This window comes from Protopterus annectens, chromosome 3.part0 (assembly GCF_019279795.1).
Source record: "Protopterus annectens isolate FY-2018-M chromosome 3.part0, PAN1.0, whole genome shotgun sequence".
In the NCBI taxonomy this organism is placed as follows: Eukaryota; Metazoa; Chordata; order Ceratodontiformes; family Protopteridae; genus Protopterus; species Protopterus annectens.
Genome location: NC_056731.1, coordinates 1,127,887,363 through 1,127,910,715, shown reverse-complemented (window position 1 = coordinate 1,127,910,715; position 23,353 = coordinate 1,127,887,363). Strand labels below are relative to the sequence as shown.

General features: G+C 42.8%; 1 protein-coding gene across 1 annotated transcript in view; it reads left to right on the top strand.

Annotated features, from left to right (window-relative positions):
• Positions 1-23,353, top strand: part of RMC1 (regulator of MON1-CCZ1) — a 1,444,591-nt gene that overhangs the window by 705,490 nt on the left and 715,748 nt on the right. Inside the window, exon 11 of the mRNA XM_044065362.1 lies at positions 8,406-8,450. Coding sequence (XP_043921297.1) covers positions 8,406-8,450 — 45 coding nt within the window. The remainder of the gene's footprint in view (positions 1-8,405; positions 8,451-23,353) is intronic.

Here is a 23,353-nt window from a genome sequence, read left to right as displayed (position 1 = left end):
ATATACCAACTCCAAGATTGCACTACAGTGGGGAAAATGGCAAACTAACAAGGATGGCCAAGCGATTTCTTTCCCAGGGAAAGAAATTGCTGATGTGGACGTTTGCTGATGTTCTTCATCTCACATTGAAAGGTCAATAATTGCATTTCTTGAAACAGAAACAGATACGCAGAGATTTATCATACTTTGTGTATTCCTTGTTTAGGGCCTGAGCACAAAAATCCGATCTCCCGCGCCCTCTTGCGAAAGCGCCAAAAGGACAAAGCAGTTAAGCCTAGGTTAGAAGAACATGTGGCCTCTCAGGGAGGCAGGTCAGGGCTCAGGGGCTTCAGGTTACTATACCCTCCCAGTCCTAGGCCTTCTCCTTCTCCTTCTGTTTCCAGAAGGCCAGCAGGTTCAGCTCTTCAGCTTCAGTTGGTGTCACTCTTTCTTCTCTGGAACTGTGCCCAAGAAGCATATGCTTAAAATGGAGAAGATTTGATTTTTTTGATTAGGGGTTCTTTGCCTCCCTGATAAAGAGACCTAGGTGGAGCCTGAGCCAGGAGTTTCTTCTGCTTCTCCTCCTGATTTCAGAAACTCTTCATTCTATGAGGGAGCATTTTTGAGGGAGAAGGTAGGACTTCTCTGATTTCCAGAAAGGCTTAGAGGAATTTTTTTTTTACCTTTAGGCCTTCATTTATACTTGGCTATACCTAGATGTTTAGATGTGGTGGAAGATGTTTTGCAGAGGCTTCTTTAACTCCGATTGCCTCCCTCCTGTTACCGGATAGATATTATACAGGGTGGTGCCTGCTCATAAGTATCTTTTTAAGAGTCCTAGGGCAGACCCAGAAACTGTTAGTCAGGGATAGCAGTGCTAAGATGCCTGGGGTATTCTGTGAGCTAAATAAAAGTCCAGTCTAGTACCCTCTCAAGACATGTGCTTTCTGGGTGTGAGGACTGATACAGCATCCCCCAGATGGTTTGACCCCCGGACAAACAAAAGAATCTTTCCCTTTACTTTCATCAGTTGTCTCGGCCTAGTACAAGGAAAGTGTCACAAAGACAATGGAAGATTTTTTTTTTTTGGCAGCAGGATTTTTGATGTTTCTGGGCCTAATTTAAAGTGTGGCTCTTCAATATCTTACTGAGTTACTGGGAAAGGTTTGTCCTTCTCTTTCTATTAAGGTTCATATGCAGCAAATTTTCGCTCACTATGATTGTGACCAGAGGGCAAAAAGAATAAAGAATCTAGCTCTACAGCTCCTACCCTGCTTGGGATCTTGTTTTTGTGTTGGAGAAACTACAAACTTTGAGCCTGCCCTGCAGCTACTGCTTAAAGTTTTTTTCATCATGGAAGACTTTTTTGTTGGCTATTACCTCTCTGCAAGAAGGGTTTCTGAGTTGCAGGCCCTTATGGCAGTTGAGCCTTTGGTTTTGCCTTTTGTTTTGCAGCAGCTTTTGCTTCGCTATAATTTACATCCCTTTTCCCTTCCTCCTTTCCTCTGCTTTGGGTGTAAGGACCAGTGCATGTTGAGATGAGAGACACATGAGTTTTTTACATACTATAAAATGTACCTACCATAAATCCACATTGCTGCAGACCTTTTCTTCTGAGGGTCTTGGGGGGCTGAAAGACTGAGAAGGAGAGGATATGCGTCGGGCATATTGTATTTGTACCCTAGCGTCACAGTCAAATGCGCATTGACCCGGCCTTGACTTATTACCAGCATTCGGGCCGACCGCGACCCGAGCGGACTACCAATGTAAGGACTGCAGCAATGTGGATCTTGAACATCTACATTTATGCTGTTTTGTGATTTCACGGTTTGAGGGTCGATGAAGAGGCATTTGATGAAAGGCCTTTTTGAGGACATATTAGACCCACAGCAGCACCCTCATCTCCCTTACATTGATGTGTTCCCTTTGTTGAGGGGGGAACCATACCCATTATGCTTTCAAATTTCTGAAAGCTGCCACCTAGCCCACATCCAAGACGTCTGTGAACATCTCTTCGACTGGTGGCAGAGGATGCAAGGGGAAACCTGGGATGAGTGACACTTGCTAGATCAACCACTGTAGTTCAGTCTTCAGACAGGGAATGAGAGGAATTGGAAACTCTAGAGGATCTAAAGGAACAGACTTTAGGAACCACTGGAGGTACCATAGGTATTGTGGATGCCATGAAGCTCAGAACCCTGAGGAACACTCTGGATGAAATGTGGTGATGAGGCAGAATGTTTTGGAAGTAGGAAGTGAGGGCCTGCGGCTTCTGAGGGGGAAGAGAGACCTTCATGAGGTCTGTCTGTATTCTGTATCCCAGGAAGATCTGAACCTGAGAGGGGGTGACAATGGATTTCTTTTGGTTTATGGTGAATTCCAGACTTTGTAGTAGAGAAATGGCATAGAGGATGTTTTGCTCCAGGATCTCTGGGGAGGTTGCCAAAAAGAGGACATTGTGTAGGTAAAGAAAAACTTGGATGCCCTGAAGCCTGTAGTAGGCAATCACTGGAGTCAAACATTTTGTAAATACCCTTGGTGCAGTAGAAAGTCCAAGGGGGCAAGGCAGAGAACTGAAAATGCCAGGAAGCCATAGAGAAACATAAAAACTTCCTGCAGTTGGGGGCTAGGAATATGAAGGTATGCATCTTTGATATCCAGGGAAGCCAACTAGGCTTGTAGCAGAATAATATGGAATATGGAAAGTGGGTACCTTCAGGAAGTTGTTGAGATGAGACAGATCCAGAATGGGTCTCCAGGAACCATCCTTTTTGGGTGCTAGGAACATTCTAGAGCAGAATCCCCACCCTTCCTTTTTGGTCCTGAGGTACCTCCTGAATGGACTTTTGTCTCTGCAGGTCTAGCAGTACCTCTGTAAAAGAGGGTAGTTGTTCCCCTGGTGGTTGAGGGATGTCCCTGAAGGAAGGTAGGGAGTCCCATACCAGAAAGTATTCCTTTTGAATGATAAAAAGAACCCAGGAGTCTTGAGATATGCTTTCCTAGACTGGCCGAGACAGAGAGAGGTGCTGGGAAAGAGGAATGTGAGTGAGGTGGTCTGGGCCGTCACAGGGAACCAGGCTTTTCAGGAAAGAGCTGCTTCTGAGCTGGAGTTGCAAGGGAAAACCCTGGGCTGCTGAGGCCTCCTACCACCTTTGTTTTTGGTGGAGGAGGGTGGGAGTGTCTATGTACAAAGGCAGTTTTAGCTGCGTAATTTTGTTGAAATTTGGTTCATAGGTTGGTACTAGGCTATCAACTCTAGGGCCTATATAAGCCTAGCCATAACAATTCCCTGGCTATTTCTTCCCACACTATTTACTTCCCTGGACCCCTGTCTAGCAGGGCGACTGACGTGACCCCCAGGGTGAATTTCCTTTCTCCCATCCAATCGTCAAGGTTCCTTTTGAAGAGGACCAAAGAGGCACTCTGCTTGACATGTATGGGCAATCTATTCCAGTGTCTGGAGAGTCTCTGGGTCAGGAACCTATCCCTCCAGCATGTTTTGTTTATTGTGATGACAAGGTTTAGATCCCTGGAGCGTGTGGCTCTGAGGGATTGGGATTTTTTTAAGTGTAGCATGTCCAACAGCTCTGGGTTTGACATGGCCTTGTATGTTAAGCAGAGATCGCCTCTGAGTAGACGATACGCGACAGAGTATAGCTGTTTTTTTAAGGCGGTCAGCGTAGGGCATCTGCTTTAGGCCTGTGATTCTTTTAGTGAGGTATTTCTGCGGCCTTTCCAGTTGTTGCAGATGTCTTGAGAGGTACATACCAAATGGGGCCTTGTATTCTATAATGGGTCTAATGAGGGATGAGTACAGTGGGACAATGACCTCCTTTTTTCTGGATGAAAAGCCCTTAGTGATGAGGTGTGCCACATAGAAGGATTTCCTGACTGTTGTGGCGATGTGGTTATCGAAGGTGAGACCACTGTCCACCTGTGTCCCTAAGACTCTTATCACACTTTTGGTGTTTAGTGTACTGCCACCTATATGGTAATTCACGGATACATGTTTTTTCCCAAAGGGGATAACTATACATATCTTGGCATTGAGCTTGAGCCCATGGCTCTGGCACTAAGCATCTGTTTCTGTAAGGCCCTTTTGTAGAGTATCCACATCATTTGGGGATTCAATAATGGCTCCCAGTTTGCAGTCATCTGCAAACTTTGTTAGCCAGAGTCCCTTAGTGTTGGCCTGTACTTCAGAGAAGTAGATGTCAAACAAGAGCGGTCCCAGGACTGAACCCTGAGGTACTCCACTTGTCACTTGTCTGGAGCTGGATTTGGAGTCGGCTACTTTTTCAGTGTGAGTTCTATCGGTAAGCCAGTTAGCAACCCATTGGGTGATGTAGGGATTAATGCCCAGCTTAGTAAGTTTATCTATGATTCCAGAGTGGGGGCACTGAAGAAACAAAGATGTGCTTCAATTCCTGCAATTTCTTACCCTTTTCCTGCTGGGATTTAAATAAGTTCGCAGATGCAGGGCAAAATAATGCAGAGTCATCTAAAGGGGCATCCATAAGTTTAGATTTAATATCCACTGGTAATGGCTGGAGTCTTTACCAGGAGAATCTCCTTAAGACAGAGCCCAAGTCAGCTGCCCTGACAGAAGCCTCTGCAGTATTATAGGTGCTTTTGATGGCATGGCAGGCTACTTGTGATGGTGCTGCAAGCAAGGACGCAGTCAAGGTCTTATTCTCTGAATCAGGCAAATCAGAAATGATCTGAAAAAATTGGGACTGAAGCTCTAGGGCAGGTTTGGTCATGTGCATTTGGTAGTTAATGGCTCTAAATGCCAGGGTGGCTGAAGTGTATAAATTTTAACCCAGCCTTTCCAGGATTCTGCTGTCCTTATCTTAAGGAAGGAGAGAAGTTGAAGGCAGTAACCTGGATGGTTTGTATGAAGCCAGTGAAATAACTGAGGGATTTACTGAAGGGTATCTGAATTGGAACTTGCAGTCTTCAGGTACCTTGTAAAATCGGTCAGGCATCTTAGGGTCAGGAGGCTGGGAGTCAGGGGACTGGGAAACTGAGGCAAAAGCATCTAAAAGGGCCGGTAACACAGGAAGAATAGCTGAAGGGCTGGATAATTCCACCTGCAGAAGGTCATAGTTATCTCTTTTGTACGTCAGATACCTGAGTGTTCTCGTATTTGAAATGATCCCCTCATTTTGACCGCAGTCTCTCCAAGGAAGAGTTCTTCCATGGGTGAGTCAGTTGCTTTGGAGTCCTGTTCTGGGGTGGCGTAGTCTAAACAGGAAGGGATCTGTGAGGTATAGGCTAGAGATTCCTCTTCTGAGGATGCCTCTTCCTCTGATGAATTGAACCCTCTTCCCTAACCATTTTATATGGGGAAGCAGGGTGGGGGGGCAGAGACCAACACACCCAGAGGGGGCTTCAGGGCCATAAGGGCCTCGAAAAGGCCTTGGGTGAATTGTTGCCAGTCACTCTGGGGTTGAAAAGGCCTTGGGTGAATTGTTGCCAGTCACCTTGTTGTTCCTTTCTTGGGGACAAGTGTTTAGACTTCTGCTTCTTCTTTTGATGCTGGTCTGCTCTATGTAATGGAGTCCTGGGCATAGGCCTGCATTCAATAATGTCAGAGTGAATTTCCTCCTGCACAAGGATCTGAGGTATTCCCTAAGGGCCATCAGTTATCATGAGCCTTGGTTCCCACATACATCAGAGATGGATGCCTGCTCATCCTCTTAGTACTTGACTGTGGTTGAATCCAAGGTGGCCTCAACATCTGGCTTTGCCTGTGAAATGGAACCAGGAACCATATGTATCTCCAGGCTGTCATCCACCTCAGGAAAAATGTCCATGGCAAGAGGTGCAGCAGCAGGTTCAGGCCTTGGCTTTTTGGCCTTCCTCTTCATAAGTGACTCAACCTTGAGCCTTGAGGATTCCTCCATCACTCTTTTAGCTAGCAAATTTAATCTTGGGTTTTCCAAGTAAATGGAGGAAAGTCGTCTTCTTAGGGTCTTGGGCACAAAGGACTGGATTTGTGGTCATTGGTAGTTCCTAGGCAGAACAAACACTGAAGATGGCTGTCTTTAAGTGGAGTTTGTCTTCTACATTTGCATTTGCCTTTTTTGGATGACATGAACCCTATCATAAAACATTAATAAAAGAAACAAGAATTTCCCAAAGGGGCACTTATTTGAGAAAACGCTGGAACACAGCTAATGACTCGGTGAGCAGACTGATGTTCAAACGTGATGTTTGGACTGGTGGCAGAGAAGTTCTGAGGTTGGTGCTTGCGTACATTACTTTTATGGCCAACGTATGATAGCAGCCTCCATGCAATATACTACGCACCCTACAGTAATGAAAGACTTTTGTATACTAGCTGATGTTGGGTCACCACTGGCAGAGAACACCCTCGTTTAAAGGTGTAAAGAATACTGTAACAGATGAATAGGAGAACATCTGGTGGTTAGTGTTACTTTGCTCAAGCTCAAACCCTGTATCTTATGTCTGGAAGTTTTGGTCTATTCCTCTTAAAATTTGTGGCTTTTCTAGCATGTTTTTAAATGTATAAACACTGATTTTGTTGGAAGTATCAATAAATATATGTTTAATTTTATTGGCCATTTTCATTTTTAATTGTGTGAGTGGTTGTGTAGGCAGGGGCCCCAGTGCAGTGCACTGCTTTGTGGGGGTGGGGGGGGCAGTAATGTTGTTAAGATGGCCCTGAGACAAGAGGTATTTATCTAGAATTGGAATATCAGAATGCACTAATACATATATATATATATATATATATATATATATATATATATCAGGAAAACTGTCCACTGTCTTTGAGGCAAAACTTCACTCTATAACTAATAAAATATCTTGGAACCTGGCACAATAAGGAGACTGAGACCAATAGTTCAAATTAGAAAATCCTTTCTTCATTAAATACTACTTCAATACAAACAATCCACAAGATAAAATCCAAAACAGTCTGAAAAATATGAAAATATTAAGCACTTTCATTCGTTAAAATAGGTTAACCAGTCTAACTTCATCAGAATAATGGTGGAATGAGTTAAGAACTAGGGGGAAAACAATTTTACATTTTGTAGGGGTGTGTCCTCCCCGTCTAATCCAGTTAAGGATGCTACTAATGTTAAGATTCCCATTGAGTCCAGGGGGCGTGTCTGCCTGTAATTTAACTTGTCATCTCAATTCTTTAACTTTCAGAAGGGGAGTGCAGTCACCAAAAGGCAAAGAAACATGTTCAAGAACAACAAAATGGAAAGTATTGCACTGTGCATTATTAAAAGCGTGTTTAGCTAAAGCATTCTTAATGTCTCTCTAAGTTCTGGTCTGTGTTCTTTAATACGATCGCTTAATTTCCTTTTGGTTTTGCCCACATACTGCAAGGTAGACTATATTCATGGAGTTACAATTAAAAGCTTCTTGAAACCGAATCTCTAGTTTGGGGATTTTGTAGATATTATATAGATACACACACACACATACTGCAAGGTAGACTATATTCATGGAGTTATAATTAAAAGCTTCTTGAAACTGAATCTGTAGTTTAGGGATTTTGTAGATATTATATAGATACACACAGACACACACAGACAATTTTATTTTTTTATTTTATTTATTTTGACATTTGTTAACCAGGTATATCCGACTATATATATATATATATATATATATTTATATATGCACACACACACAATTTTATTTTTTTATTTTATTTATTTTGACATTTGTTAACCGGGTATATCCGACTATATATATATATATATATATATATATATATATATATATGTATGTATCTGTGTGTGTGTGTATATATATATATATATATATATGTATATATATATATATATATATATATATATATATATATATATATATATATATATATATATATGTGTGTGTGTGTGTATATGTATATAGTTAAACAGCTTAGATGTATAGTGCAGGGGCAGCTTTCATTGCAGCACTGAATAGTATTGAATGCATAAGAAAGTGCACAATGTGAGTTGCCTGAATCGCTGAACGCATTTTTATGTACTTATAATAAGCGACTCACAATTCCATTAACTTTTTTGAAGTGCAACCTGACACCCCCCAAGTTAGTCGTGTAAAGCTGCTTTTCAGAATTTTGTAGTGGGTGATAATAAAACAGAACAGACTGTTTTTCTTTTTCTGTGACTTTTTATTTTAGACCGTGCTTGGTCTGTTTATTTGTATTTGTTGTGGTAGTTTTATCTTGTGAAGTCTGTAAAGATTTTAGATATTTTTCCATGAAAAGCATACACACATATCAGGGGTAGCATAACACAGTGATGGAGGATCAGTTTATATTCTGTGGATTATAACAAAATGTTGAGCAGTTTTGTATCAAACAAATATTTGCATTACAGAAGAATATGTTTTCAGAAATATTAACATGTTTTCTCTGCTTGTTTTAACAGTTCCATCAGCTGTGGCCTCTCAGCCGCCTGTTCCGTGTAAACTTTGTATCCTTTTTATGCAAGTACTGTACCTTGTGGTCTAACATTTCAGTCTAGAAAGGAAAAGCTTATGTTTTATAAACTAGCTAGGCACGTGTCTGGTGAATCAGTTTTTAGTGTATGAGAATTTAAGAACTTTAAGAGAAACTTTTTTGCATGTCACATCCTATTTCTGAAGGTCTAAGATCCGGAAAAATACAGTTACCATTCTAAGGATTCAGAACTCTGTCAGTCTGCTTCTGTTTGTTTTGGTTAAGGTAACTGAGATGCAGTAGAGAATATCAAGAAACTTGTCAGTGATTGTAGTGATCTTCTTGATAAGGAATCTAAGCTGTCTGGTGATATTAAAGAGAAAACATCTGATTTTAGCAGCGTCTGTGTAAAAGTTTTGTCTTTTGATGTTTATAATGTATGATTGGACAATGGCTTTCTGTAGTGCAATGCTCTCACTTGGAAATTTCTGATAGTACCAAATACTCGAGGTGAAACTCTCAAAATGCTAAGCAATATATCTGGACTGTCTTAAAATGTATATAAGAAAGCAGTAATGCCCAACAAGTTAGATATTATTGGAAATAACTGACCATTCAGGAGCGTTGTGAGGCCCAACTCCAGAGGGAAAGTATTTAACATTTAAAATGTAAGTTATATAACTTTTATAATGCCTGCAAACACACACACATACATATGCCTATATGTAGATAGATATTATACAGAACAGTGTTAAGAAACTTCTCTGGGTAGAAGTTTTTTAAATTCTTGTATGTCTGGTTAATCACTTTATATATTAAAAAGCAGAAAAAAAATATCAGAAAATGGTAGTAGAAGTAGTGAACTTAAAAAGTCCTAAATCAAAATTATTTTGAAATACTATTAATATTATATAGTGTTATTAACTCTGTTAAATTTTCAGAAGTAATCCAAGCAGGGTAGATGGTCTGTTTCCAGTCTGTGTGCTTAAAGGATTTTCAGCTGGAAACAGACTGTCTGCCTTGCTTGGATTACTTCTGAATAGCTAATAGAATTAATACTGCTGTATAATAATAATATTTTCAAAATAAGTTTTTATTTTTTGATTTAGGTAATTTTTAAGTTTGTTACTACTTCTACAATTTTTTTATTTTTTTCTGCTTTTTAATATATAGTGAATAGCTAGACATGCAGGAATTGAAAAACTTCCACACAGAGAAGTTTCTTACACTGTTTTGTCCTGAACCCACTATACTTGTATAGTGGGTTGTTCGAGACTTAAGGGATACCACGGAGATTACATGTTTCTTATACATATAATACACATACACATGCACAGAAATGCAATTTGTTACACACACACATACTAGGAAATGTTTTTGACATTTCAGTTGACTGACTGTGATCAAATGAATAAGTACATAAATACTAACCATGGTATTTTTAGCTGGTTGTTAGGCATGTGCAGTACAAACTATTACACCCCCCTCCCCACCCACACACGCATGCATGCACACATTACCCCTTTGTTGGTTTACAGCTCAAATGTCCAAGTATGACATAATTAATAAATTAGTACATAAAAAGTATCCAGTGTAATAAATGTCTTTCAGCTCTTTGCTTTTGTATTCAGTACATACACACACACGTACGCATATGTACTTGTAACAGCTGCTACTGTAGTTACTAGAGTTAGTTTTGTTTTTCTTCCTTCCTAACCATGGATTTTTAAGAGCAATTACTGGCAAGAAGAAAGTGGCATCTGCACTTAGAGTTTAGTTATGGCACATGGGTTTCTGCTGTAGGGGCTGCACTTATTTTTTTCCCTGCCTCTCCTGTACGTTAATTCACTATTTTGGATTGCTGAGTGTTCAGTGGGGATTGATGATTCTTCAATCTGATTTTCTAAGGCTGCAAAGCAACACAGCATGTTTCTCCTTTAAGTTAACAATTTCTTCTGTTACACAACAGGAAGAGGTAAGAAATTTCCCTCTCATAGGAAGAAGGTGTTTGATCAGTGTTCTTCATTTAATGGTCAAGCACCAAGCTCTAGTCTAAACCTTATGTTAAGGACCAAAGCTGTTCCAGAGGAGGACATCTTAAGGATCAAAATATTATTTTCAGTCCATTACCCCCTTCCCAGACAAAAATATATATTCTAAATGACTTGTTGAATATCCCTGTGCAGATGCAGTAAGGGGAATCAATGTTTCTCTGTCTTGTTTATGCTTTATCTGTGTCTGTAGGAAAAATTGTGTCAGTAGTTCAGAGGTAGACAGATTGGCAATATATAAACATAAAAATCATTTTTAAAAGATTTGGTTAGAAGGAAGGGAGATTTGCACGATGTATGTTAAAATAGAAAAAAAAACTTGAGTAAGGGCTATTCTGGAATCATATTGCAAGAAATATAGATGTTCTTCTTGTTTCACTGTTGCAAGCCTAACTGATAGGATTTCCTGCCATGGAGGCCAGCCTAACTACCAGAGAATTTCTATCCCCTCCAGGAGCTGAAAAATGCCCTGACTGACATTAAGATATCTGGGTATAAAGGAAGTCAGCCAGTGCCATAACTTCAGTTCTTTCTTGGAGTTGGAGCCCAAACCAGAGTGCTAGTCAGTGCATCACTCAGTCTGCACCAAAGAAAGAAGACATCTAAAGCTAAGTACCCCGTTGGGGAAATTTTCATATGTTTCTTGACTAATGTCAGAGAAAGTTAGTAATGGTCAACTATGACAAGCAGATACTACACCAGAACTTTAACTCTTTTTGTTTAGGCCCAGAACACAATGTACCTGTCAGTTCTGTGCTCAATTTAACAGTAGGATGATCAAGCTTAGGCCCAAGATTATCTGTAAGCGCTTTAGTGAGTCATTAGCGCCTTCTCGTACTGTGTAGTCCAGCAGTTGGGCCAAAGTTGATCTTCGGGATAAAAAGAAGTGTTCGAAGCGTAGGGTACCAAGTGATGCTCTTTCTCCATCTGCCAGTTCCCCCAGGCTTGTTGTCACTGAAGAATTTAAGATGCTTTCGCAACCTCCTCTTATGACTGAGTTTGTGGCACAGGGCTCTATTCAGATATGTTCAGAGTTTGATATGCTGCCGGCTCCCTCTACATTTGCAGAAACTGAAGGCCTTATATCATCGGATGGGTCTGGAGCTTCTTTGCAGGTTCTGGCTTCCAAAAACTGTTTTCTGTCTGTCAGAGGGGAGACTGGAGTCTCCCATTCTCAGGAAATTTCCTTTGTTCACCATTCCCCGGGATGCAGCTGCCTGTCCGTGACCTGGCCCAAGTCTAAGACCTCACTTAAAAAGGCTGCTTCCAGCTTGGCTCAGCCGAGGCTTACCATCTCCCACTCCCAAACTCAGGCCTGTCAGCAGGACCTGGTTAGGTTCTCTGAGGATTTGATTACTGTGGTCAGATGTAGACAGCTTAGTTTTCCTGGTTCTGCTATAGATCATCTCCTGGTAAAAGAAAAAAAGGGGCATCTCCTCTCAGAAGTCTTCAGATTCTTTTGATTCAGAGTAAGACAATGAGGAATTCACCTTTTGAGGAAGGTTTGTCTGTTACTTCTCACTGGGATTCAGACTCTGATGAGAACCTAGCCTCAGCTTTTTTGCCCCTGAGGGCATATCTTTTGGAGAGACCCTCCACACCCTGATTAACACTTCAAATGGGAAACTCAGGATTACCCTCAGTCAAAGAAGAGGATAAGGGAATTCTTAAATCTTCTTGAGTATAAGCCCCTTGCCAATCCTTCAGTCTTAGAGGTTGTGGATGATGTTGTGTTGGACTCTTCCTTGCACTCAGACTCCCTCCCATCTGCTGCTTGGAAGCCAGACAGATTTTACAGAGTTCTGGATTCACATAGCCACCTTTTTAAGAACTCTGTAGTGGATCCTCAAGTGGTGACTTGGGGTCCTAAGGGAGCAAAAGCTAGCACCTCTAAAACCCCCCTGCCAAAAGACAAATAAAGTAGAGCCTTGGCCAGGTTTGGAAAGAAAGAAAGATCTGTTGTCCTTTTCATTCATTTCTCAACTGATGGGTCTGGATCCGAGACTTGAATCTGGCTTGACCACTTCTACCAGAACTTCCAATCCAGAACTCTCAAACTCCTATTTACCCATAATGCCTTGCCAACCTAACATACATGAGATCTTGTTTGCCGCCATTCAGCTTCAAATGCAGATCCTGTAGCTCTCGAGCTTTTGGAGTAGTTTCTACCTTTTTTTATGAGTTACATCTAAGAAAGTTATTATAATGTCAAATCTTAATTCTCATACCTCCATCAGTAGTTCTCTTTTGAAGTTTAGTAGTTTCCGATCTTCTAAGTACCCGTTTGTCAGTACCTCTCTAAAGTGCCATCATTGGTACTCTTACTTATTTTTAGCTTGAACTTGCTCTTTAGAGTACCGTTTCACTACCATTGTTGGTAGTTATTTCTGTTTTCTTTCTCTTAAAAAATGTCTTCCTTTTCTTAGTTTTTAGGCAGTTTTTCTTGCCTGGATGTAATGGCTGACAAGCCTACTGTTTACAAAAATGCATTACCTGTGGGCATAAAATCCCTAACCTGGATCCCCACAAGGAATGTGTTTGTTGTTTAGGACCCATGCACTTGGACATAGATTGTTCTATCTGCACTGGATTCAGCTCCAGAGCTGTTACTTACCGAAGGAATAAATTAGTGCTGAAGAGCCTTCTTCCTCTTCTGCTTCTGTAGCTAGGGCTTAAACCCCATCCGAGAAAACTGACAAGGGGAGGCCAGACTTGGCTGCGAAGGAACAAGTTGCATAAGAGGTCCTCAGACTGCTCTTCCTGATCGGTTCCTTCATCAGAGCTTTCTACCAAGTTGCAAAAAAGGTGGACCTGACTACTTTGGATCCACTTGGCTCTAAGACTAGCTGTCTTTCAATCTGAACTTCTCTGCCCCTTCTGGATCCAGTTACTTCACTGCCCTCTTCACTATTTTTGGAGGGATCTCCCCAAAGGCATTTCAAACTTCCATCCTCCACATCTTCTCTTAAGTCTTCCAGAAGTTTATTCAAAGCTGACATGGATAGGATGATAAGGAAAATTTACAGAGCTCAGATTCAGATGAGGGTTCTCCTGGCTCTGACTCCTACTGGATCTGTGAGCCAACCTTTGCCCACCTCCTCTTGGTCTCCCCTCCTCTGATTCAACCCTCTGTTTTGGAACCCTCGGATATGAGACTCCTGGGGGTGTCCTTATCAGATCCGAACACAGTCTGTTCTTTGACACTGTTGACTTCCCTGAGTCACCCAGCCCTGAGCCTTTTGGAGACTGAGGACTGTTGGAAGCGAAGCTTCAGCACTGGGTCCAGGGGATTGGGATTGACTCTGAAGCTTTTGGAGCCCTCTCCCCCCTTGGAGCTTCGGTGTTGGACAGCTCAGGTCTGACTGCTATGCTGTTGACTTCAGTTTCCCCTAGATGTTCCACCTTTGAGGTTGTGGAGAGGGCCTTCTCTTTATCTAGAGAAAGGACAGCCATGCCCACCCCCTCCCCCAATCAGACAGCTTTGCTTCCTCTAGTCTGTGTTCTGAGTCTCTTCAATTTCATTGCACTGGGACAGCCAGGCCAATCTAGTCTCCAGTTGGTCCCTTAGGACATCTTCATCTCTTCTGATACTTCTCCAGACCAACCAACTAAAGAAGTCCCTTGGAAGAGAACATGTAAAAGGAGACATCTAGATTCCCCTTGGGAATCTGTCATGGAGGACACCAATTTTGATGAAGGGGAGGGATCTTCCAGATCTCCCACTGAAGACGTCTTCTTTGGAGACATTTTAGAGCTCCTGAAACAAAAAGGTGGTTGGTCCTCCAATACTCCTTCCTAGGAGGAATCTGTGTTCCTGGGGGCTTTCAGGTCTGGCCTCTCTACTTCTTGGTTAACTCCCCCAGTTGAAGAACTCATTGATCTTATTTCTTGCTGGGTGTGGAAGGAGCCTGATACTGTATAGCTGATCCCTAAAAGACCTAACAAAATTCTAGCTCCCGTTAAGGACCAGCTGCACTGGAGCAAAGGAGTCCCGATTGATGCCATGGTTGTGGTGGCAGCCACCAAGAAAGAACTTGCAGAACAGAGTTCTTCTGTCCATCCCCCAACAGGGAATCCAGGTCTTTGGACAGATTTGTTAAGCATATGTATGTTTCAAAGACCTGTACACTCCAGTCACTGAATTATTTGGCATATTTTATGAGATTACAAAGAGATTTGACCAAAGAGTTTTCCAAGTCTCTTTCTGGGTCCATATCTGTTGAATACCAAAATTAAATCTCTCAACTGGCCACCCTGCAGTCTATTTCTAATGCGTTCATGAGGCTAATCTTCCATGCAACAGAAGATACCTCAAGGATGAGCAAGTTCAGGCATAGCATTAGGAGACATGCCTAGAAGCAACTATGTGATTTTGTGGAACACTTTCATTCATCAATGCAGCTCTCGATGGATCTTCCTTGTTTAGCTCCAAGGTCAAGGACACGCTCTCTAGATGTGAGCAAGAGGGATAGACCCTATTTGTGGGTGGGTGTACATTTTTCAACTCTTCAAAGACCTTTCTCAAGGAATCAGTAGGGAGGTAGAAAAATGTGGTTTCACAAATCCCAGGGTCTTTTTGAAGACTTACATGGAGATAGTTGCCCCAGAGACAGAGAGGGGAAACTCAAATGGAAGACACTGTCCTCATGGCAGAGGTGACCCACAAAACCAGGACTTCTGGGATTCCTTCTCAGACAAGCCTACTAACACAGTTTAAGGGAGGACTGACTGATTCCCTCTGGAGACAGTCAGGGGACACTTGTCTTTGCACCAGAGAGCCTGGTTATCTATAAGAAAAGATTCTTGGGTACAGAGAATTGTATCCAGAGGCTGTATTATACTATTTTCCCTAACGCCCTCAAACAAAATGAAAATAATCCCAGATGTTCTACCCAGTCAGAAGGAAGCAGTAGCACTAGAAATAAATAAATAAATAAAAAAGCTGCAAGAAAAAAAGATCATCCAAGAGGTCCCCCCAGACCATTGAGGATCTGAGACCTATTCAGGAATCTTCTTGGTACCAAAAAAGATAGGGGACTTAAGACTGGTTCTGGATCTCAGCAAAGTAAATCAGTCCATGCAATAGTCAAGGTTTTGGATGGTCACATTTCAGTCCATTTTGTCACTACTGCAAAAGGACGATTGGATGTAATCCATAGATCTTCAGAATGCATACTATCACATCAAAATGAACAGGTGCTCCAGAAGATATTTGCTGTTATGGCTAGGAGCCAGTCATTATCAGTTCAGAGGACTGCCCTTTGGTCTACTCACAGCCCCCAGGATGTTCAACAAATGCATGGCAGTTGTGGCAGCTCACTTGAGACTGCTGAGATTCCAAGTGATTCCATACCTAGACGACTGTCTCCTAACTACCCCAACCAGGCATTTGACACCTACAGGCAAGGGACTACCTGCTCCATTTGCGTTTCATCTAGGCATCACAGTCAGTTACAGCAAATCGCAGTTCCCAGGTCAGGAAAGTAATAGAAATTACTTCTCTCTCAGCACGACGAATTTTACAGGCCTTAGAGTCCATGGTAGCTGCCGTCAACCTTGTTCCTCTGGCCAGGTGTCACATGAGAATACTTCACTGGAGTTTGTTGGCTCAGTGGTCCATTCTTCAACAGCCTTTAACTGCTCTAGTCAAGATCATACAGGCATGCAAAAGGTATCTTTTTTGGTGGATTTATTCAAATAAACTCTCAGAAGGTTGGCCATTTGTTCTTCCCCTGCCCATGGACGCCTCCTTACTGGGGTGGGGGTGGGGCACTACTTGGGAAGGACAGTCCAGGGTACGTGGTCCCCCGAAGAGACAAAGATACACATCAGTCCTAGAAATGAGAGCATTTTTCTTAGCATTGCAGGCATTTCAAGATGCTGTCCCACCCAGGACAGTTGCCATTCTGCCAGACAATATGTCAGCGGTCTGGTACATCAATAAACAGGGCGGAACAAAGTCTTATCCACTTTTTTGAGAAGCAGTGTGAGTGTGGCAAAGCGCAATCTTTAATGGTCGCTTTCTAATAGCAACACACATTCTGGGGAAATCTGGTGTGATTGCAGACAAACTAAATAGGTCCATTCTGATGCCTCATGAGTGGTCTCTCACTGTCATGGTGGTAGAGAGAATTTTCCATCAGTGGGGCCAGCCATGTTGAGATATATCCACCTCTCCCCTCAAAAACAAGTGCAGCAGTTTTTTTTCCTGATCCCTCCAAAAGGGTGAGTCACTGAGAGATGCTCTAACCCATGATTGGCCCTCTTGTCTTCTTTATGCTTACCACCCACCATTACCTCTCATTCCTGAATTTTTACAGAAAGCATTCTGGTTGAAGAGCAGTTATCCCCAGTGCACCCTTTTGCCATGTCAGATTTGGTTCCCCTTCCTCTGGCCTCACCTTCTTCATACACTCTAGATACTGGATCCCACTCTGGATCTACTGTCTCACCCAGCAGCTATGACTCCTCCACACTTAAGAAGCCTCAAGCTGGCAGCATTGTTTCTCCAATTCCATTGATTGTTAGACAGCCCAGGCTCTGCTTCCCGGTCTGCATATCTTATCTTCTCAAAAAGCTTACGCTAGAATGATTTACAAAATTAAATGGAAGAGATTTGTTTTCTGGGCCCTTAGCAAGGACCTGGATCCTTTCTCAGCATCTGTGTCATCTATCCTTGAATTTTTTTAGCTACAGTTTTCAATGAAGGTGCTAGATGTTCATCGTGTTACCCTGCTGCAGTCATCACACTTGGGTTATCCTGTCGTCAGGCGGTCCTGCAGTCGGACGGAATTCCAAAGTCTTGGTCCGGCGTCGGTTGCTGTCGCTTCTTCCCTGACGTCAGTGCGCCAAGGGTATATATAATGCAACCGATGCCATTTTCTCCAGTCTTTCTTGCCGTGCGGTGCCCGAAGCAGAAGCAGTTCGCAAGTGCCGGTCAGCCGACTCCTGAGATTTTTGAATTCGAATTTCAGACCAAAGTCTTCTATAAAGCTAAGTACCCGTTGAAACTTTTCTTGCCTCAGACCGATGTCAGAAAAAGTTAACAATTGTATTTCTTGTGGGAAGCAAATACCTCATAAGGATTTCCATTCTTATTGCATACCTTGCCTAGGCCCAGACCACGACGTCACTAGTTGTCGTTTTTGTGCTAGGTTTAATAAGCGTACTATTAAAAGACGCTTTGATTTCGCATGACACTACTTTGGTAGGAAATTTAACTACACCATGCTGTCAGAGCAACTGACTACCGGCGTGCACAAAAAACGCAAGGATAAGGACAGACAGCCCAGGCCTAAGCCAGATTCCGAGGCCTTGGCTGGTCCGGTCTCCGGTCCTCAGTGAGGCTCCGACACAGCCCCTGACTACCGCAGATCTGGAACCCGAGACCGCTACGGAAATTTTGGCGGAATGTACCAGGCCGACGCAGCCATTTAGTTCAGGCCCTACCGACGACATTGCTGCAAAAGACGTTGGTGCTACTGAAACGCCATCGGTTTCTGAAGGTGTTTTCAGACCGACGACGCTGACCATTAAAACGTTTTCTAAGATGAAGACTCCTACTAAATCAAAAAGGACTGCACTTCAGTCTCCTGTTCAAGGCCCCATGCCTAAGAAACAGATGCTCAAAATGGCTGAAGATTTGATCTCTTTAATCAGGGGTTCCCAGCCCCCTCCTGACAAAAGGCCTAGACAAGAGGAAGATTCTGCATCCTCTGAACAAGTATCCATCTCTTCAGACTCCTCTGAGGACCAAGATTACTCCTTCTCCCCTTATGAAGATTCTTATTCTGAGGATTCTATTCCCTCAGCTTCTCCTCCTGAAGACTACTCCTTTGGGGAAACTTTACACACTATGAGGGAACATTTTCACTGGGAAGGTCAGGACTACTCTGACTCAAAGAAAAGGCTCAGAGTTTTTCTTTTACTCCCCCAACACAGACCTCTTGCCATCCCACCAGTTTTGGACATTGTGGATGATGTTTACTTAGAATCCACTTTGAACCCAGATTTTCTACCTCCTGCTCTGGCTAAGCTTGACAGATACTATAGAGTGCCTGATTCCCACAAATTTCTTTACAAAAGCCCTGTAGCTGACCCAGAGACTATCTCCCAGGGTCCCAAGAGGGCTAAGTCTTCTATGGCTAAAAGCCCTGTACCTTCTGAGAGGGATTCCAGAGCACTAGACAGGTGGGGAAAAAAGGTTTACACCTCAGCCACACTAGCTATGAGGGCACTAAATTGCCAATTTCACATGCTTAAGTATCAGCAATTCCTAATCTCTCAGTTAAAACAAAGAATAACCACTCTCCCTCAACAATCTGAATTGAAAGAAATACAGGATCTGTTGCACGCCACTGAACAGGTGGGCAAACATACCTTACAATGTGGGTTTGATTCTTTGGAGGCCTCCTGCAGAGCAGCTGTCACTGGGTCTGTTATACGTAGGCATGCTTGGTTAAAGGAACAAACTCTGCCTGATCATGTTAAAGCAAAACTTCTAGATGCTCCCTTACAGCAGGATGTTCTTTTTGGAGTTAAAGCAGAAGAAGTCATAAAGAAAATGGTGGATAAGGCAAAATCTATGCAGACAGTCAAAGATTTCCTACAGGTACAACCCCCTCGCTTCAGCAGAAACTGGCCAACAAAAATTGGTCCTTTCCAGCTACTGACAAACCACAGAGGGGTAAATACAGACGTCCAAGGGGCAGAGGACAACCACAAGCCCAGTACAAACCTTGCCAATGGGGCACTACAACACAGAAGGGAGTAGAAGACAGGTCCCAATCCACCAGAAGGCGAACGCAATGACTTGCACCTCATCTGGCCAAGCAATACTCTCTTGGCAGCCCCCTTGGGAGGAAAACTCGCACTTTTTTCAGACAACTGGCACATTGTCACAAAGGACAAATGGGTCCTAGACATAATTTTACGAGGATACAGATTCCATTTCCACACCTTGCCAATGAAAAGAGGAATGCCAAACCTGCCACAAAATCAATGGGCAGAGGCACAAAAGCAAATTACAGCTCTCATGGACATGAGAGCCATTCAACTGGTACCTACTCAAGAGCAAGGCCAAGGATTTTACTCAAGACTCTTTCTAGTGCTCAGAAAGGACAATGTCTGGAGACCAATTATGGACCTTTCAATTCTAAACACTTACTTACAAGTACCCAAATTCAAGATGCTAACACTACAGCAGCTTCTTCCCATGTTGGGCAAGGAAGCATGGCTAGTAACATTGGACCTCAAGGAGGCATACCTGCATGTCCCTATCAGACAAAGTTGCAGAAGATACCTCCGTTTCATTGCAGGCTCAACCCATTATCAATTCTCTGCACTGCCCTTTGGCTTATCTACTGCGCCCAGAGTCTTCACAAAATGCCTGGCACCAGTAATTGCATACCGCAGACAAAGAGGAATTCAAATATACCCATACCTGGACGACTGCCTCATCCAAGCAGAAAGCAAGGACATTCTCTTACATCATCTGGCCTTTGTAAAACATCTACTAAACTGCCTGGGGTACACAGTAAATGAAAATAATTCAAAACTAGTATCCTCACAAAATATGACATTCCTGGGTGCCAGCTTGAATACAACAGCCCAGAAGGCTTATCTTATGCCAGACAAACAACTACAACTGACTCAATATTTCAAAACAATGGCAACAAAGACCCAATTAACTGCAAGAAAAATTCTGCAGGCCTTGGGCTTCATGGCATCTTGCATACTAATAATACCATTTGCAAAGCTGCATATGAGGAAATTACAGTGGTACCTAAAAAGCGTATGGTCTCAACACAGCCACAGCTTGGACACAATGATATCTCTCATTCCTGCCTACAACGGGAATTTCTATGGTGGTCACAGGCATGTCACCTCAACAAGGGTCAGCCTTTCACCTTGACCCAGCCAGGCAAACTATCACAACAGATGCATCAGATTACACCTGGGGGGCACACATGGCAGGACAGTGCGTTCAAGGCGTTTGGACTGCAGATCAAAGAAATCTGCACATAAATCAAAAAGAGATGCTAGCTGTGCAGAAAGCTCTGATAGCCTTCAAGGATCTATTACATCCAGGACAACTTACAATAAAGACAGACAACACCACAGTAATGTGTTACATAAACAAACAAGGGGGTACACATTCCTACCCTCTATGCAGGCAAGCAATGATCTTATGGAACACAGCTCTGGCTTACCAAGTTCAGTTACAAGCTCAATTCCTGCCGGGACAGAAGAACACATTGGCAGATGACCTCAGCAGAAACATCAAGGATCCCCACGAGTGGAAACTAGATCCACAAATATTTGCAATGATAACTCAAAAATGGGGCCTTCCAGACATAGACCTGTTTGCCAGTCCTCAAAACTATCAACTAACAAAATTTTGTACAAGGACACTTCACCGTCAAGCTTGGAAAGTGGACGCACTCTCTTTCAGTTGGAAAAACCTGACAGTATATGCCTTCCCTCCATTGCCTCTCCTCACAAAGGTACTTCTGAAAGTCAAAAAGGAGAGACCACGACTGATTCTCATAGCCCCAGACTGGCCACGCCAGCACTGGTACCTGCTATTGAGGAATATGGCCCACGGCCCACCATGGATATTGCCACAAATTCCCCATTTGCTCACACAACAAAACAATCAGATTCTTCACAGCCAGCTCAAAACCTTAAATCTGGCTGCATGGCAAAGCAACTAAGCATCCAGCCAGCTCCTCTTTCCCAAGCAGTTCTGGATGTTATTCTGGAAGCCAGGAGGCCAAGCACCAGGAAGGCTTATTCGGACAAATGGAAAAGGTTTTGTGCCTGGAACCAAGCTAAAAGCCAAGACGCAATTCAGCCTCACATGCCTCACATTCTACAGTATTTAACTGAGGTGTTGCACAAAGGACTTTCTTTCTCCTCCATTAAAATCCATGCTTCAGCTATTTCAGCCCACTATAACACGGATCCACCTTTATTTTCGCATCCACTTCTAAGGCAGTTCCTTAGAGGGACAAAAAACATTAGACCACCCAGGAGAGCTCCTACACTAACATGGGACCTCAATTTTGTTCTGGAAAAACTAACGCTACCTCCCTTTGAACCAGCTTTCTCTGCTGATCTTCAGTTCCTATCATGGAAGACTGCCCTGCTGCTAGCAATAACTTCAGCTAGAAGAGTCTCCGAGCTACAAGCACTAATGGCAGTGGAACCTTTCCTCATTTTTCATCAAGACAAGAGTTTCTCTACGAACTAATCCTTCCTTTATGCCTAAGGTGGTTTCCAGTGTGGCTTTAAATCAAACCATCCACTTACCCACCTTCTTCCCAAATCCACAGAACAAAGGTGAGAGACTCCTGCATTCCTTGGACATTCACAAGCAACTTCGTTACTACTTGGACAAAACTAAGACTTTCAGAAAATCTGACCAGCTCTTTGTATCCTATGCTACAGCTTCTCAAGGGAAGGCTATATCAAAGCAAACCATTTCCAAATGGATAGGTCATTGCATACGTTTCTGCTATACCCATCATGGAAAACCAGTTCCTGCTACCATTAGGTCCCACTCTACCAAGGCAACAGCTACTTCTACAGCCTTTCTCAGGGAGGTTCCAACCAAGGAGATTTTAGAAGCTGCAACTTGGAGTTCAGTACACACCTTTACCAAACACCATTACTTACCTCTTTACTCTTAAGACTAGGGCGGGCTTCGCCACTGCAGTTCTGCAGGGCCTTATAGCCTCGTCTAACTCTCTATGATACCTTCTCCCATCCTTAGCTTTGGGATTCAACCCAGGTGTGATGACTGCAGCAGGGTAACACGATGAACATAGTACAGTTTTGTACCTACCATAAATGTAGATGTTCGAGTGTTCACCCTGCTGCAGTCCAGGTTACCCTCACTCCATCCCCTCTGATCTACTGGCTAAATCTCTTCAATACCTTACTGATGTATTTGCTTATAGCTGAAGGGATTTTGTGTTTGTGCAAAGGTTACTCAATTTGGTACTTATTACTGACCACCTTTTTGGGGGCACCTGACATCTGGGGCAAGAAAAACTGAAGAAAATGGCGTCGGTTGCATTATATATACCCCTGGCGCACTGACGTCAGGGAAGAAGCGGCAGCAACTGACGCCGGACCAAGACTTTGGAATTCCGGCCAACTGCGGGACCGCCTGACGACAGGATAATCCAAGTGTGATGACTGCAGCAGGGTGAACACTCAAACATCTACATTTATGGTAGGTACAAAACTGTACTTTTTTCATCTGTTAAAGTTCATTTGGTTGCCATTTCTAATTTCCACCTGGGCAAAAATAACTCTACCATAGTTTCCTCTAAACTGTGTAAACCCTTTTTACTTAGACCTTCATTAAAGGATCCTATTCCTCCTACGGATTTAGCCATTATACTTTAGGCCCTGGCCCAGACTCCCTTTCAACCATCAGCCAAGGCAAATCTAAAGTTTTTTCCAGGAAAACCATTTTTCTTGTCACTATCCCATCAGCTAGATGAGATCCGACCTCCAGGCTCTGTATTCTAAACCTCCTTAGCTGGGTTTTCACAAAGACAGGGTGTCTTTATGGATCAGCCTGTCTTTTTTTTGCCTAAAGTAGACTCTGAGTCCAACATAAAACAAGTCATTAATGTACCAGTTTTCTTTCTAAACTTTTCAAATAAGGGAGAGTACATGCTCCATCTGTTGGATGTGCATAGACAACTCCGGTTTTATCTCCATAGAACCAAATACTTCAGGAAATCCGACCAGTTGTTTGTTTCTTTCTCTTCTAATAGATTAGTTAAGCCAGTTTCCAAAGTTACATTGGCCAAATGATTAACTGAATGTATCCCCTTTGTCCCTGGTAAAAAAAGGTTTATCCTAGCAT